At 37.5% G+C, this 17,902-nt stretch overlaps 1 protein-coding gene across 4 annotated transcripts in view; it reads right to left on the minus strand.

The window, feature by feature from the left end:
• The window catches only part of PARG (poly(ADP-ribose) glycohydrolase), a 222,384-nt gene that overhangs the window by 20,270 nt on the left and 184,212 nt on the right, over positions 1-17,902 (minus strand). For all 4 annotated transcript variants that reach the window (XM_053922150.2, XM_071221242.1, XM_053922151.1 and 1 more), the window contains exon 16: positions 14,593-14,698. In XM_053922150.2, the coding sequence (XP_053778125.1) occupies positions 14,593-14,698 (106 nt within the window). The remainder of the gene's footprint in view (positions 1-14,592; positions 14,699-17,902) is intronic.

Raw genomic sequence — 17,902 nt, forward strand, 5'->3', positions numbered from 1 at the left:
ATCAATAAACATAATACATCACATCAACAACAGCAAAGACAAAAATCACGTGATCATATCAATAGATGCGGAAAAAGCGTTCGATAAGATACAGCACCCATTTCTGATAAAAACACTCAGCAAAGTGGGAATAGAGGGAGCATTGCACAACTTAATAAAGGCCGTATATGAGAGACCTACAGCCAACATCATACTCAATGGACAAAAACTTAGAGCTTTCCCACTAAGATCATTCACAAGACAAGGATGCCCTCTCTCACCACTCCTATTCAACATAGTACTGGAAGTCCTAGCCACAGCAATCAGACAAGAAAAAGAAATAAAAGGCATCCAAATTGGAAAGGAGGAAATGAAACTGTCACTGTTTGCAGATGACATGATAGTGTACATGGAAAATCCTATAGACTCCACCAAAAAATCTACTCAACCTAATAAATGAATTTGGCAAAACAGCTGGATACAAAGTCAATACTAAGAAATCAAAGGTATTCCTGTATACCAACAATGAAACTGCAGAAACAGAAATCAGGAAAAAAATCCCATTTGATATAGCAACAAGAAAAATAAAGTACCTAGGAACAAACTTAACCAAGGAGGTAAAAGACCTGTACTCAGAGAAGTACACAACACTGAAGATAGAAATTAAGGAAGACACAAACAAATGGAAGCAAGTACCATGCTCATGGATTGGAAGAATTAACATCATCAAAATGGCCATACTACCCAAAGCAATTTATAGATTCAATGCAATCCCTATTAGAGTACCCATGACATATTCAACAGATAGAGAACAAACATTTCAGAAATTTAAATGGAACCATAAATGACCCCGAATAGCTGCAGCAATTTTGAGAAAGAAGAACAAAGCAGGAGGGATCACAATACCTGATATCAAACTGTATTACAAGGCCACTGTAATCAAAACAGCCTGGTACTGGCATAAAAAAAAAAAGGCGCATAGACCAATGGAACAGAACAGAGAGCCCAGAAATAAACCCAAGTCTCTATGGTCAATTAATATTTGACAAAGGAGGCAGAAGCATAAAATGGAGCAAAAATAACCTTTTCAACAAATGGTGTTGGGAGATCTGGACAGCTACATGCAAAAAAATGAAACTCGATCACCAACTTACACCATACACAAAAATAACTTCAAGGTGGATAGAAGAATTAAATAGAAGTCATGAGACTATAAAAGTCCTTGAGGAAAACATTGGCAGGAAAATCTCAGACATTCCACGCAGCAACATCCTCACAGACATGTCCTATAAAGCAAGGGACATAAAGGAAAGAATAAACAAATGGGACCTCATCAAAATAAAAAGCTTCTGCATGCCTAAAGAAAACAGCACCAAATTACAAAGAGAACCAACAGTATGGGAAAACATATTTGCTAATGATACCTCAGACAAGGGCCTGATCTCCAAAATATATAAAGAACTCACACAACTGCACTCCAGGAAGACAAACAACCCCATTAAAAAATGGGCAAAGGACTTGAACAGACACTTCTCCAAGGAAGACATACAGAGGGCCCAGAGACATATGAGAAGATGCTCAGCATCACTAGCCATCAGAGCGATGCAAATTAAAACCACAATGAGGTAGCATCTCACACCAGTCAGAGTGGACAACATAAACAAATCCACAAACAAATGCTGGAGAGGATGAGGAGAAAAGGGAACCCTAGTGCACTGTTGGTGGGAGTGCAGACTGGTGCGGCCACTGTGGAAAACAGTATGGACTTTCCTCAGAAAACTAAACATGGAACTGCCCTTCAACCCAGCAATTCCGCTGCTGGGATTATACCCTAAGAACCCTGAAACACCAATCCAAAAGAACCTGTGCACCCCAATGTTCATAGCAGCACAATTTACAATAGTCAAGTCCAGGAAGCAACCTAAATGCCCATCAGCAAACGAGTGGATCCAAAAACTATGGTATATTTACAAAATGGAATTCGACGCAGTGGAGAGAAAGAAGGAGCTTATACCCTTTGCAACAGCATGGATGGAACTGGAGAGCATTATGTTAAGTGAAATAAGCCAGGAGGTGAGGGACAAATACCATATGATCTCACCTTTAACTAGAACAGAATAAATAGAAGAAAAAAGGAAACAAAATATAACTAGAGACATTGAAGTTAAGAACAATCTAACAATGGGCAGGGGGGAGTGGGGAGGGGACAGTGAGGAGAGGGGATTAGAGGAACTACTTTAAAGGACACTTGGACCAAATTAGGGGGAAGGTGGAGGTGGGGGAGGGAGGGGGGTTCGGCCAGGGTGGGGTAGAGGGATGGGGAGAAAGGCACACAACTGTAATTGAATAACAATAAAAAATTTTAAAAAATAAAGAAATAAATAAATTGAACTAGTAAATTTGATATAGTTGTGTATCCCCAGATTTAAGAAAGAATATATGATACTATACTACATGCGAGATTTTAAAATACCAAAGTATTTCCTAATTTCCACACTAATATTTATTGGGTATCTACAATATGACTAGGCCTCATTAATCTCAGAGTATGGAAAGTAATTAATCTCAAAATAGAGATGTTTTAATTAAAACTGTTCATCCAACTTGTGTATACATTAAAGCTTCAATACACGCAATTTCAAAAGTTTCCAACTAACCTAAACTACATATAAAAATGGAAACTAATCACTTGTCATCTTTCTCTACTAAGAGGTATATTTCTTATCTCCATTTGAATGAAAATTTGGCTTTAAGCATTTCCTATTTAAAAGAGGCAGAGACCCAAAGAAATGTCCTTTTAATGCTATTTCTTTCTTATATACGGAAATACTATATAAGTGGTCTCTTGCCATTAAAGAAAATGAAATATGATAAAACATTAAAAATTCATCCCCCTAAAAAGAATTTTAAAATGCTTCACAGGCCAGGAGCATTTGACAGCTTGTTCCCCAGCATATGTTGTCAGTTTGGCTCACATAAACTCTCATAAAAATTAAAAAAAAAAAATGCTTCACAGGCCACCCTGTCCCTGTGAATAGTCTCATAGTGATAAGCTTGACAGAGTTACTGAAAATAGGCCAGATCCTAATAAGAGACAACAATTCACATTATGTTCTTGATTTCACATCTACTTCTGTTTGGGTACAAATTATAACAAAGCATATGTTAGACAAGTTGGGACTGGAGACAGGAGACCCAGTTCAGTCCTCAACCTTTACTACCTACCTAGCTTTGTGACTTCATGCAAGTCACTTTACTCTTTCCAGCATTTTCCCCAGCTATACAATAAAGGAGTCCAACCAGACCCCTAAAGACTCATTCTGAGTGTAAAATTCCATAAACTCTGCTATAATTTTTCTCCTTACATTGGATATTAGACAATAAACTCACAAATTACTGTAACTAGCATTACTGATGCTAGATACATCAGTAATCACTAATAAAAGATTATTTAAAACACAATCGTCTTTAGACTCACTATCTACAACATTCCCAAGACCTCTGTAAATCTAGAGAATTATGTTTTATGAGTTAAGTGAACCCTCTTGCATCACAAATCTAATAGGATGTGTGGACTGACTCCAAGTATGATATAAAAGCATCAAATTCTAACTTCAAGCACAAGTAGGTGCCAAAATAATCACTTAAATTAACCTGCAGGGAGTTTGGTTTTAATTTTCTTTTTGGCATCAATGTTAAGCTATGAAAAAAGTTCAAATAAATATGAATAACGTCAAAAAACAATTCACAGTGTCCTTTTGCAACAGATGAACCAAACAAAAAATGAGTAAAATGATGCATACTCACACCACAAGTGCTGTTTGAGGTCATCAGGGCGTCATTTTTAGTAACAACTGCTAATACTGACCTCTTCTAGCAGCTGCATAAGCACAAATTCAAGATTTACAATGATTATATCAATTTATATATCCACCCAAAGTGCATAAGGGTACCCTTTTCTCCACATCTTCACCAGCACTTATCTCTTGTCTTCTGAATAGTAGCCATTCTAACAGGTGTGAGACAATAATCTCATTGTGGTTTTGATTTGCCTTTCCCTGATGATTAGTGATGTTGAGCACCTTTTCATGTACCTGTTGGCCATTTGTATGTCTTATTTGAGAAAACATCTATTTAGGTCCTTTGTTCATTTTTAAAAAATTATTTTATTGTTGTTCAAGTATAGTTGTCTGCAATTACCACCCCCCCACCCCAGTATGGAATTTGCTTAAAAAATTAAAAATATGTACCATGTGATACAGCAATCCTACTTCTGAGAGTCTACCCAAAGAAAATGAATTAATTATCTTAGATAATTGCACCTCCCATATCCATTGCAGCATTATTCACAATAGCCAAGGTAAGAAACAACCTACATGCTTTTCGATAGATGAATGGATAAAGACATGTGCATGTGTGTTGTCTCGGGTTGCAGGAAGTTGGGGAGTGAGTGGGTAGATGGGTAAGGGGATGATGTCTAAAGAATATGGAGTTTCTTTCAGGGTGATTAAAATGTTCTAAAATTGTGATGATGTTGGCACACATATGAATATGCTAAAAATCATTGAATTGTACACCTTATATGGTTGAATTGTTTGGTACGTAAACTACACCTCAGGAAAGCTGTTAAAAAATAAATGAGACCTGTATTAAAAACAAACAAAAAGATTTACAACAGTTAAGTCACTTAATCATTACAAAAAAACGAGTAAGGTAAATATTAGTATTATTTTCATTTTTTAAAAAAGGAAATATAGCCATGAAAGGTTAAGTAATTTGTTTAAGGTCATAGAGCCAAAAAGGAGTGGAGCTGGGAGTCAAATCCTAACAGTCTGAAAAACTCCTGCCTCACCCACTATGTTGCAAAGTTGCCATGCCAAGTCATTCTGCTCTACTCCGAGCAAATTTACCATGTGCCAATCAGAATAACCACCCCAAATTGTTTATTTACATTATTCAAATGTATGCTGACAAGCAAGCTAAAATAGCATAGATTTGAAAGTATTACAGATGTCCTTCTTCATTAACCCAAGCTGTTTTGTGAGTTCACATGCCCCAATTATCTTGAAAGCTCCAGCACTGCTACCAGCCCCAGAGGCTTTTAGCTGACTCTTCCAGGCCCACTCTTATTCTCTTAATTGGTCTTATCCTCTGGCTACTGTTTTTAATATTGACACCATCTGCCTGCAGCCTACGTCCCCTCCCCAACCCTAAAGTGGATATTACTAAAGGCTCAATCTGTAGTCTTTTCATCTGCTTTAACCACTCTCTTTCTACAAGAATTCAACCACCATCTCTAAAATGCCAACTCCCAAATCTAGATCCAGATCCAGAGTTTGGCCAATAAAGTAATAACAAGAGCAAAGGCACTGGACTCTTGGGCATCAGTCCTGGTTTGCATCCTAACACTGCCACTTGATATCCTGTGACACCAGGCTAGTTACTTACTTCTTTATGCCTCAGTTATCTCACACTAAAGAGAAAAATTAAATCTACTTAACAGGCTGTTATGAGCTAATGTAAAGAAAGCACTTAGTATAATTCCTGAAACAACACATTCAACATGTTCAATAATAATAATAACAACAACAACAACATATATTGTTTTTTGATGAAGACAGGCCAAGTTTGAATTCAAGTTCTGACACTAGCTGTCTCTTTGAACAGGTTTATTAGCCTCTCTACAAACCTTGGTCTCATCATCTTAAAAATGAGGCTAACAAACTTAAGGGTAACTATGCAAACTAAAGAAGAAAATGCAGCATTTCTTAAACCTGGCTGATCATCAGCAACTCCCAGAGTTAAAAAAAATACAAAAGGCATTTCCCAGATTATCTAACTCAGTGGCATCTCCAAGGTGCTGATAACACCGATTTCACTCACTAGTTACTTTGAATACACTATCATACAAGACCACATTCTAGGCACTGGGCCCATAGAAGAGAACAATGCAGAATTGTTAAGGAATGAATATCTACTCCAGTGTGTAGGAGCAAGGCTATGAGAGAAATGAAGAGTATGGTATGTTCTGAGAGAAGAAAGTCAACAGAAGAGGAACCTGTGGTAGTCAATCTGGGTGACCTGGCACATAACTCTATTTTTCTACCTTCCATTTTTTGTCAGTAGTCACCCCTTCCCCACTTACACAACCAGACCTCCCATAAATCCCAAAGATATAGGCAGGCCAGCCACAGCATAGTAGAAAATGATTTATCAGCATTGTCTATGTTCCAGTCTTTTCCAGAACACTAGTTTTTCCGGAGTTTCCATATCTTGATTCCAAAACAACAAAATAACTAGTAAAGACACAATTTAGGTTTGATATAAATGAGACATAAATTATGAAAGAACATTTCTATAATCTCAGAAAACTTTTTGTTTAATGTAAATATGCAAATAAAAATCAAATGCATATGCTCTTAATCTTGTTAGGGGATGTGTCTGATGTTTAATGACTCCCTGGTTACAATGACTTAGTCCAATGGAGGGGGAACGTGATCTAAGCTGGTCAAATTAGATTATTTCCATGGGATTTTTAATCTAAAGAGATCTCTTTTACCCTAGGGACTCAACTGAAATATTGTAAGCCTGGAACTATTTGGCTGTGGCTTGTGACATGCAGAGATAACCAAAATGGAAATAGGAGAAAATAATGTCATCATCTTGAAAGAAGCAGGCAGGGCAGCAACAAATACACAAAAGGAAGTATTTAATCTCAGGATCCAGTTATCCTTGAGAACAACCTTACTCTGCCTTTCTTGGCCACATCAGCCAATAATAATCTCTTGTGGTTAAGTGAGAAGGTAGATTAGTGTGTCCTATAACTGAAAGAATCCAAACATAGAACTTTTTTTTGCAGGGTGAGGGAGTGGGGTGGGTGAGAGAGGAAGAGGGATCTGTGTGGAATAGTTAACAGTGAAATCTTAAAGGAACAGAAGGAATTAGCCAGATACAGATAGTTTAAAAATATGCAAAACTGAGGAGACCCAAGATGGTGGTGGAGTAAGTGGAAACAACAGTAAACTCCTCCCAGGACCAATCTGGAGTTACAACTACATTATAGAGAAATCACCTTGAATAATAAACTGAACACTGGCTGGAGAAAAGCCTTATAACCAAGGACAGACAGAACAAACCACTTCACCACAACCAGACTGGTAGGGAATGTGGAAGAGGCGTGAGAGGGTTGGCTGGGCACCATGGGTGGCAGCTGAAGTTCCAGGGGAATGTTTCAGCATCTGTGGGGTTCCCATTAGAAGTGTGGGGTCTAAATCCCAAGCTTGGCTCCACAGCCTATAGCACCAGAGTCAGAAAGGAACTCACATAACAACATCCAGCTGAGAAAAGCAGCTGGGGTTTCTGTCTGCCAGGGAGAGAAGGCTGGAGATGCAGAGAGCCTCTAAAAGGGCCAGTGCACAAAATACATCTGCAGCCACTTACCCTGGGTTCTGGCACAGGAAGGGCAGAGTGGACTAGATATGCTTGAGGAAGGCGTTGGTGGTCCTGGGGAGAGCACTGAAGGAAGAGCCACCAGGATCCTCTGCTGAGTTATTCCTCATTCTGCAGAAGCCAACTTTTTGAGGCAGAGAATTCACCTCTACATGCCACCAGCCAGAGTGGAAGCAATAGCCCCACCCACAGGAATTACGCTAACATACCTTGTACAGCTTAAGCTTTATGGTTGATTACAGTTTGATTAGTTTAACAACTGATAGGTGTAATGGCTGCTTAGTTTAACAGTTAAGGCAAAAAATTAACAGCAACAAAAATGGGAAGACAAAGAACAGACACCAAATGAAATAACATGAGAATTTCCCAGAAGAAGAGCTAGATGACATAAATGGAGGCAACAATTTATCAGACAGTTTAGAGTAATTTTTATAAGGATACTCAACGGCTGGAAAAAGACATAGAAACCATAAAAAAGGACCAGTCAGAAATAAAGAATGCAGGAGCACCCAAATACATAAACAAAATCTTGGAAGACTTTAAGAAAGACATTGACAGCAACACAATTATAGCAGGGAACTTTAACACCACACTGTCAAAAATGGACAGATATTCCTAACAAAATATCAACAAGGATATTGTGTCACTTAATAATACCCTACATGAAATGGACTTAACTGACATATATAGAGCTTTTCATCCCAAAGAAGCAAAATACACATTCTTTTCAAGTGTACGTGGAACATATTCAAAGATAGACCGCATGATAGGACACAAAGCAAGCCTCAACAAATTCAAGAAATCTGAAATCATATCAAGCATTTTCTCTGACCACAAGGGGCTGAAACTAGAAACCAACCCCAAAGGAAAAAACCCAAAACACTCAAAAACATGAAGAATGAATAGCATGCTAGTAAACAATGAATGGGTCAAGAATGAGATTAGGGAAGAAATAAAAAACTTTCTGGAAACAAATGAAAACGAACTCACAACAACCCAAAACCTATGGGACACAACAAAGGCAGTCCTGAGAGGGAAGTTCATAGCAATACAGGCCTACGTTAAAAAGATAGAAACATTTCAAACAAACAACTTAACCCTACGCCTACAAGAACTGGAGGAACAACAACAAAGACAACCCAGAGCAAGCAGAAGGAAGGAAATAACCAAGATCAGAGCAGAGTTAAATGACATAGAGACTAAGAGCACAATTCTAAGGATCAATGGAGCCAGGAGTTGGGTCTTGAAAAGATAAACAAAATGGACAAGCCTTTAAGTAGGCTCATCAAGAAAAAAAGAGAGAGGATCCAAATAAACACAATTAGAAATGAAAGAGGAGAGATTACAACTAATGCCGCAATAATACAAAGGATTTTAAGAAATTACTAGGAAGAACTGTATGCCAAGAAATGTGAAAACCTAGGTGAAATGGACACATTTCTAGAAAAACATAATATTCCAAAACTGAATGTAGAAGAAGCAGAAAACCTGAACAGACCAATAACAGCAAAGGAAATTGAAGCAGTCATCAAAAAATTTCCAACACACAAAAGCCCTGGACCAGATGGTTTCACAGGAGATTTCTACAAAGCATTTAAGGGAGAGCTACCGCCATCCTTCACAGACTATTCGAAAAAATGCAAAATGATGAAAGACTCCCAAACTCTTTTTATGAAGCCACCATCACCCTCATCCCCAAACCTGATAAAGATACAATGAAGAAAGAAAACTTGGCAGGCCAGTATCGCTGATGAACATAGACGCTAAAATGCTCAACAAAATATTGGCAAACCGCATCCAGTAATACATTAAAAAGATCATACACCATGACCAAGTGGGATTCAACCCAGGGATGCAAGGATGGTACAATATTCGCAAATCAATAAACATAATACATCACATCAACAACAGCAAAGACAAAAATCACATGATCATATCAATAGATGTGGAAAAAGCATTTGATAAGATACAGCACCCATTTCTGATAAAAACACTCAGCAAAGTGGGAATAGAGGGAGCAGTCCTCAACATAATAAAGGCCGTATATGAGAGACCTACAGCCAACATCACACTCAATGGACAAAAACTTAGAGCTTTCCCACTAAGATCATTAACAAGACAAGGATGCCCTCTCTCACCACTCCTATTCAACATAGTACTGGAAGTCCTAGCCACAGCAATCAGACAAGAAGAAGAAATAAAAGGCATCCAGATTGGAAAGAAGGAAATGAAACTGTCACTGTTTGCAGATGACATGATAGTGTACATGGAAAATCCTATAGACTCCACCAAAAAATCTACTCGACCTAATAAATGAATTTGGCAAAACAGCCACATACAAAGTCAATACTCAGAAATCAAAGGCATTCCTGTATACCAACAACGAAACTGCAGAAACAGAAATCAGGAAAAAAATCCCATTTGATATAGCAACGAGAAAAATAAAGTACCTCGGAATAAACCTAACCAAAGAGGTAAAAGACCTATTCTTAGAAAATTACACAAGATTGAAGAAAGAAATTAAGGAAGACACAAACAAATGGAAGCATGTACTATACTCATGGATTGGAAGAATTAACATCATCAAAATGGCCATAGTACCCAAAGCGAGTTATAGATTCAATGCAATCCCTATTAAAGTACTTATGACATATTTCACAGATATAGAACAGACATTTCAGAAATTTACATGGAACAATAAACGACCCCGAATAGCTGCAGCAATTTTGAGAAAGAAGAACAAGGCAGGAGGGATCACAATACCTGATATCAAACTGTATTACAAGGCCACTGTAATCAAAACAGCCTGGTACCGGCATAAAAACAGGCACATAGACCAATGGAACAGAACAGAGAGCCCAGAAATAAACTCAAGCCTTTACGGTCAATTAATATTTGACAAAGGAGGCAGGAGCATAAAATGGAGCAAAAACAGCCTCTTCAGCAAATGGTGTTGTGACATGTGGGCAGCTATGTGCAAAAATGTGAAACTCGATCACCAACTTACTCCATACACAAAAATAAATTCAAGGTGGATAAAAGACTTAAATACAAGTTGTAACACCATGAAAGTCCTAGAGGAAAACATTGGCGGGCAATTTTCAGACATTCCACGCAGCAAGATCCTCACAGACATGTCCTATAAAGCAAGGGACATAAAGGAAAGAATAAACAAATGGGACCTCATCAAAATAAAAAGCTTCTGCATGCCTAAAGAAAACAGCACCAAATTACAAAGAGAACCAACAGTATGGGAAAACATATTTGCTAATGATACCTCAGACAAGGGCCTGATCTCCAAAATATATAAAGAACTCACACGACTCCACTCCAGGAAAACAAACAACCCCATTAAAAAATGGGCAAAGGACTTGAACAGACACTTCTCCAAGGAAGACATACAGAGGGCCCAGAGACATATGAAAAGATGCTCAGCATCACTAGCCATCAGAGAGATGCAAATTAAAACCACAATGGGATACCACTTCACACTTGTAAGAATGGCCATCATAAACAATTCAATAAGTAAGTGTTGGAGAGGATGTGGAGAAAAGGGAACCCTAGTGCACTGTTGGTGGGAATGCAGACTGGTGAGGCCACTGTGGAAAACAGTATGGACTTTCCTCAGAAAACTAAACATGGAACTGCCCTTTGACCCAGCAATTCCGCTGCTGGGATTATACCCTAAGAACCCTGAAACACCAATCCAAAAGAACCTGTGCACCCCAATGTTCATAGCAGCACAATTTACAATAGCCAAGTGCTGGAAACAACCTAAGTGCCCATCAGCAAATGAGTGGATCAAAAAACTATGGTACATTTACACAATGGAATTTTATGCAGCAGAGAGAAAGAAGGAGCTTATAACCTTTGCAATTGCATGGATGGAACTGGAGAACATTATGCTAAGTGAAATAAGCCAGGTGGTGAGGGACAAATACCATATGATCTCACCTTTAACTGGAACCTAGTCAACAAAAGAAAAAAGCAAACAAAATATAACCAGAGACAGTGAAATTAGGAACATTGTAACAATAGCCACAGGGGACTGGGGAGGGGATAGTGGGGAGAGGGGTCTATAGGAGCTACTATAAAGGACACAAGGACAAAATCGCAGGGGAGGGAGGTGGGACTGGCTGGAGTGGGGTGGAGGGAAGGGGAGAAAATGCAGAAAATTGTAACTGAATAAAAATAAATTAATGAAAAAAATATCTGTTAAATAATAATTAATAAAATATATACATTTGAAGCTTTAATATATATTACAAAGACTGAACAGAAACTGAACCAATTGTCTCAGCTTAGGACTCAGACGAACCAAAGATTTTTGGAGTGAGAACTATGAGTGCAGAGGGGCAAGGGCACTGCTCTTTAGTTGACTTTGTTACTGCTCTTAATTGTTTTCAGACAATGTAGCCCCTCATTGTCTAACCCAAGACAGAACGCCTCCCCACCCTTGGTACTTCCTTAGTTGGGTAAATAGGACAAATAGTTTTGCTTTACTTGATGGCTGATATTGTTAAATGAAAAATGAACTGTAATTAATGTCTGAAGGATAATACTTAGCAACACACAGCTGTAGTGGAATTCCACTCAGTTTTTAAATAATAAAATAAAATTTGTTGGTGAAAAAAAAAAAGAGTCTAATCTAATGGTATAAAATGTAATAGAATAAAGTCTATACCATTCAGAGACATCTTTCAACTGCCAACATGATATTTAAAATTATTGACTGTTAGGCCACAAAGAGCAGCTCAAAACTCTCCAAAAAGTAGAAATAATATTGTCTATTCTTTGATTACAATACAATAAAATTAGAAATGAGAGATAAAAGAAACATTTTTAGAAAGAAAAACCAAACTGTTTAGAAATGGTTTTAAATTACCTCCTAAAAATCTCAGGTATGCCTGGTAGTACACTTAGGGCAGGAGCCCACCCCATAGTTATCTACTGAGATGAGATGAGTGAAGCTTAAAAAAATACTACATTGCTTCAACCTTAACAATGAGAAAAGGCCAAGTGATCTACAGCATCATAATTTTTCCTGAGTGTACCAGGGAGTTGAGTTTACAAGGCAACAAAAAGTATGACAAGCCTCTTCAAGAAGAGATGAATCACAGGAACTATTATCTTTGAAAGAACACAGAAGAAAGAGATGGCCGCAATATAAATGGGTAAGAATAAATCAGTTAAAACTAATAAATGTGTTAAAAGCCAAATGTGGGCTAAGGGGTCTCTTTGGAATATCTAGGAGCCTCAGAAATAGGAAGTTCATAATCACTCAAAAGCTTTTCTATGTGCCTCTGCAGGGTACTCAGAAAGATGGGGCAGGAGAACAGACAGTGCCCCTTTGGTAGTAATGGTATACAGGAGGTGACTGGCTACTGCTGGAGGACAGGCACCAAGCCCCTCTCTCTTCCCCATGTTCCTTCTTTCCTACCCTGTCTCCTAGGGCCATTGGTTGCCTGGGACAGTTATTAATAATGGTCTGTTGAATAAATATATGAAAATTATTCCCTTAATAGTTGTAAGCATAATATATAATGAAAGCAGTTCAAAATTAAATTGTTATAAATTGCAATGCTCATGTACAATTAGGCAACACACATTAAAAATATTTTTGCCTTACTTCTAACAAGAGAAATACAAGTTTAAGTTACATATTGAACACGTTTTCCCTTTCTGATTTCCCTTTTTACTATTTTTTCTTCTTTCTTTCTCTTATAAGGTAGGGATAGCACCTAATGGTTCAGAAGAGTCTTCATGAAAGCTTTAGTAAGACCTAGGGACAGATAAGGATGGCCAGTAGAGAAAATGTTAATCCTGGCCCTGTGTTTATCTGCTCTCAAAGGGTTTTGGTCTCCCAGCTTTGTGTCATCTGTTGATACTTTGAATTGAATCAGAGTCTCTAATTCTTCTTTATGTACCTACTCTAGCTCCCTAATTCTGGTTCATTAGCAAACTTATCTTTCTTGGTGCTCTCCCCTCTTAAAGACTAATCTAGGATTCTGTGATTTTGACTAATGAGAAGGGGGTCTTATAAAAGAGGAACATGTACTATCCGGATGGCTGACTTTTTAAAATTGAGATATAATTGACCTATAACATTATATTAGTTTTAGGTATACAGTATGATTTGATATTTGTATATAGTGAGAATAGATGACCACCACAGTAAGTCTAGTTAATATTCACCTCCACTTTGGCTAGTCTGAAGTAGGGGTGGTCTTGTTTGCCCTTAACCTGTGAGGTCTACTCTAACTCCAGGTAGTTAGTGTCAGGATTATACATACTTGTATTGCAACACACACAGTTGGTGCCAGACCAGTTGGGCTGACACAGAAGAATAACCATTTAAGTAATGATACAATACTATTTTCTGTAACTATACTTTTGAGGATAGATATTACAATCTGATAAATGGCCAACAGCTCTGTTGATCAGGTTTTATGATTTTTATGCCACAAACAATTAAATGTAAGAAATGTTTATCCTTCTTAGGTACCCAAATGCCTCCTTAACTGTGCCCTTTATGCACTCCTGACAAGCATCACCCCCATACATCGTATTCCTCTATTAAAGCACTTATTACTGTGCTTTAAATGTGTAATAAGCATTTGTTCATCTCTCTGTCATTTACTAAACTGAATTCCAAAGCAGGAACCACATGTTATTCACCTTGTATTATTGGAGCCAACCACAGATAGTGTCTGGTCTTGAGCTTGGTTTTGAGGCCAGCAAACTCAGTGTCTATCTTCCTGTCTGTCTGAGTGACAGTTTGATCTTGTTGGGCCAAGAGCACAGCAAATGTCTTATCAGTTTGGTGAATGAATGACTGAGTCAAGGATACAGTTCTGTACACCAAAAAATCACTTCCATAAAGGAACTTGCTTGTGTGGGTGCTTTGGTTTGAAACTTCTTAGCCATTTTAAATTCTCTCTATTCACCTAAATACTGTGTCTGGTAGATCAGAGAAATAAGTAACTTCTGAAGGGAAATAGTAAATAAAAATAAGAATTCCTTTAAACACAATAAAAAAAAGAGGGTGGTGTCGAATGTTCTCTCCTCTTAGATCTTTGTGGTCTCTTAGGATAGAACTTTAGAAATCCAATTTGAAGGACTAACTTTTCTCTCTCCTATTCTTTTAACAACTTAACCACTTACCTTTTAATCTAGCATCACCTCCAAAGGCACCACAGCCCCAGTTTCCTGTGGCCACTGCAGAAAGATTCTCTGAAGGAACTCCAGGACGGAGAAATCCACAGTAGGCCTGAAGGATGAAAGAAATTTCAAAGCATATGAGTTATTAAGACACTAGCAGTCTTTCTGACTATACGTAATTGGATCTTTCTCCATTATCAAGCTTATGTTATCTGTCTTTTTTCCCCTTAGGGGTCAAAATAGAAGGAAAAACAGAGAATTGTGGATTATATAGAGAGTAAGAAATGATCAATTCTAATATTTATTTGTTTTGATGCTGGACAAATCAAAGCCCTTAAACCAATATAGGTCTCAGTTCCTTTTCTTTTTTTTTTAATTCAAAGACATATAAATAGAAATATCAGAGACATTCCAAGAACTGATAGTATCATAATTACAAACTACTAGGAACTAACTAAAGGAAGGAAAGACACTTAAGACACTTTTATTTGAAGGATTTTTTTTTTAAATAGATTTTATTTATTTTTAGAGAGAGGAGAAGGGAAGGAGAAAGAAGGAGAGAAACATAAATGTATGAGAGAAACATCGATTGGCTGCCTCTTGCACACGCCCCAAACAGGGACCTGGCCGGCAATCCAGGCACGTGCCCTGATCAGGAATTGAACTGGAAACCTTTTGCTTTGCAGTATGACACCCAACTAACTGAACCATACGAGTCAGGGTTATTTGAAGGCTTTTCATCACCATTTTTTTCATTAAGGTAAATGGTCATTACTATTATATTTCCTCAGCTTTCTTTCTCTGAGTTATTGGTACCAGATTAGTTAACTGCGAAGAGCTTCATTTTTAAAATTATTGATTTTTGAGAGAAAAAGAGAGAGGGAGAGAGGGAGGGAGGGAGGGAGGGAGGGAGGGAGAGAGGGAGAGAGGGGTAGATTGATTTCTTGTTCCACCTATCCATGCACTCATTGGTTGATTTCTGTATGTGCCGTGACCAGGGATAGAACCCACAACCTTGGTGAATTGGAACAACACACCCAGCCAGGGCTATGAAAAGCTTTTATAAGTGCTTCCTGCCACTAAAGTGCTTAACAATGAACAAGCAGCTACATTACAAAAGGGATTCCTACACCTAACTGCAAAATAACCTTAAGATCCATTCCAGCTCCAAGATTTTCTAGTTTCACAGATCTGTTTTACACTAGCATATTTAAACATATTTCTCAGTAACCTAAGGACAATATATCCTGAGGATGCTGGTTATGTACTAATTACATTAACAGTTCATTTTATAGAAGAGAAGACTACAGTTTAAGGTTCCAGAGTTTCTGATTTTCATTTTTTGGCTGTCAGCCTAGTTGGTCTTTCTGCTTCCTAAAGGTTCTTACTTTTCTAAAACTTTCAGACTATATTAGGATGTTAAATAAAAGAGCAAAGCAAATCTCCCTGGATTCTCTCAAGTATGAAACAAAACTAAAAATATGGCTTATGCATAATAGTAAAAAAAAATAAAAATGATCTGTGACAGATGTTCCCAGAGAAAAACCAAGGATAAAGAAAGATGCTCTATGAAACTCACACACAGAAATATAGTAAGTTGCTCTGTGAAATTTCCACAAAGGTATACAAATTTATTTTACCCACTGTCTGAGTGGATTAAGAAAGCTATTTCTTCCAGCCTCTCCTAGGCTATAAATCCTGACAGATATTAATTAATTATAAGTTGTCACCAGACCATTACTCAATGATGTGGTATGCAGCTTACATCAGAACTCACAAATGACCTATATGATCAGATGCATGGTGTTCTAAATACAAACTGTCAGAACAGACATAACTCTGGTTTCCTGTCAAATACTCCTAAAATGCCTAGATGAAGAGGAAGATTTCTTAGCTTCCTAGTTTGTATCATTTCTATTTCATACTGTCAGAATGGTTTTAGTATCTTCCTTACCCCTTGTCTCTACATAGCTGGGCTAACTTTTCTTTAATGAACAAAAATACCTTAGGGACACTAAAGCATAACAACAGAGAATTTGAAATATTTAAATTATTTGAAGCAAAACCTAATGTAAAATGTTAACCATTTAAAAAAAAAACTACCTTAAAAAATGGCCATAACTAAAACTATAAAAACTGCAAATAACTTGTATTTAATGTTTTTATCAAATAAAATAAAATACAACTTTAAAAAGATAATCAAATTAAATGATATAAATTACACAGTAATTAGATATAAAAAACTGTTTATAATTATTAAATACAAAATTATTTCATTCTGTTAAAGCCGAGAATTTCCAATGTTAGAAATAGAGGAGAAGCAGCAAGTTCCTTTAAATCCTCTTTAGAGGGATGCTTCTCCCTTCTCCAGTAAGGGGGGGTTCCCTCAAATGCTAGAGACGCAGAAGGGCCAGCCATCAGGGAATCCTTTTCCCTTTTACAGGAGTAACTGAGCCACTTTAAAAAGAAACAAAGATCAAATAGAACCAGAGGGATGGAAACATGGGACAGAGTGACAGAGGTGAGAGGGAAGGGGAGGAGGTGTTAACGGTAGAAAGAAGGGGAAGGGACTAGTCAAAGAACATGTATGAATGTCCCTTGGACATGGACAATGGGGACTGACTGTGGGAGCCTGGAGCAGGCTGGGCAGAGGAGGGCAAAGGGGGAAAAACTGGGACAACTGTAATAGAATAAAAATTAATTTAAAAAAATTTAAAAAGAAAACAAAAGGAAAAAAGATCAGATAAGGATAGAGACTTTAAAAGACCTTCCAAGTTCTTACTTCATAGGGAAAGGTACTAGGAGTTCTTAAGAGCTCACACAGACAACAAATACTTTATTTTTCCCCTACCCAGAGGCAGAGAACTGAAGTAGATTAATCAGCACAGTAAAAGTAAAAGACAGCTAGTTTAAAATTTAGTCACATGACATTCACCAATGACAGAGTTACTTATTTATTTTATTTTATTATTATTTTTACTAATAACAACTTTGAACAGGGAAAAAAGAAATCACACTGATACCTCAGGACAGTAAGTGGAAGATATCTATGAATACTCATATCTCAGAATGAATTTTCATGGAAAGGGAAGATAAGAGAGAATAAAGGTAGATCTACAGTCCCAAAGGTTTCAAAAGAGAGCTTTAAGAAATAAGAGGCAGGAGGAATCTAGAGTTAAAAGCTAGTACTCAACCAGGAAGTGGTGAAGATAGAGATGTAGGAAGGATACAAAGAAAACAGCTGTAAAAACCTACAGGCCCAGAAATGGGTCCAAGAAATAGATGATACTGGGGAAAACGCCTGTCACAAATA

Source organism: Desmodus rotundus, chromosome 4 (assembly GCF_022682495.2).
Source record: "Desmodus rotundus isolate HL8 chromosome 4, HLdesRot8A.1, whole genome shotgun sequence".
Classification (NCBI taxonomy): domain Eukaryota; kingdom Metazoa; phylum Chordata; class Mammalia; order Chiroptera; family Phyllostomidae; genus Desmodus; species Desmodus rotundus.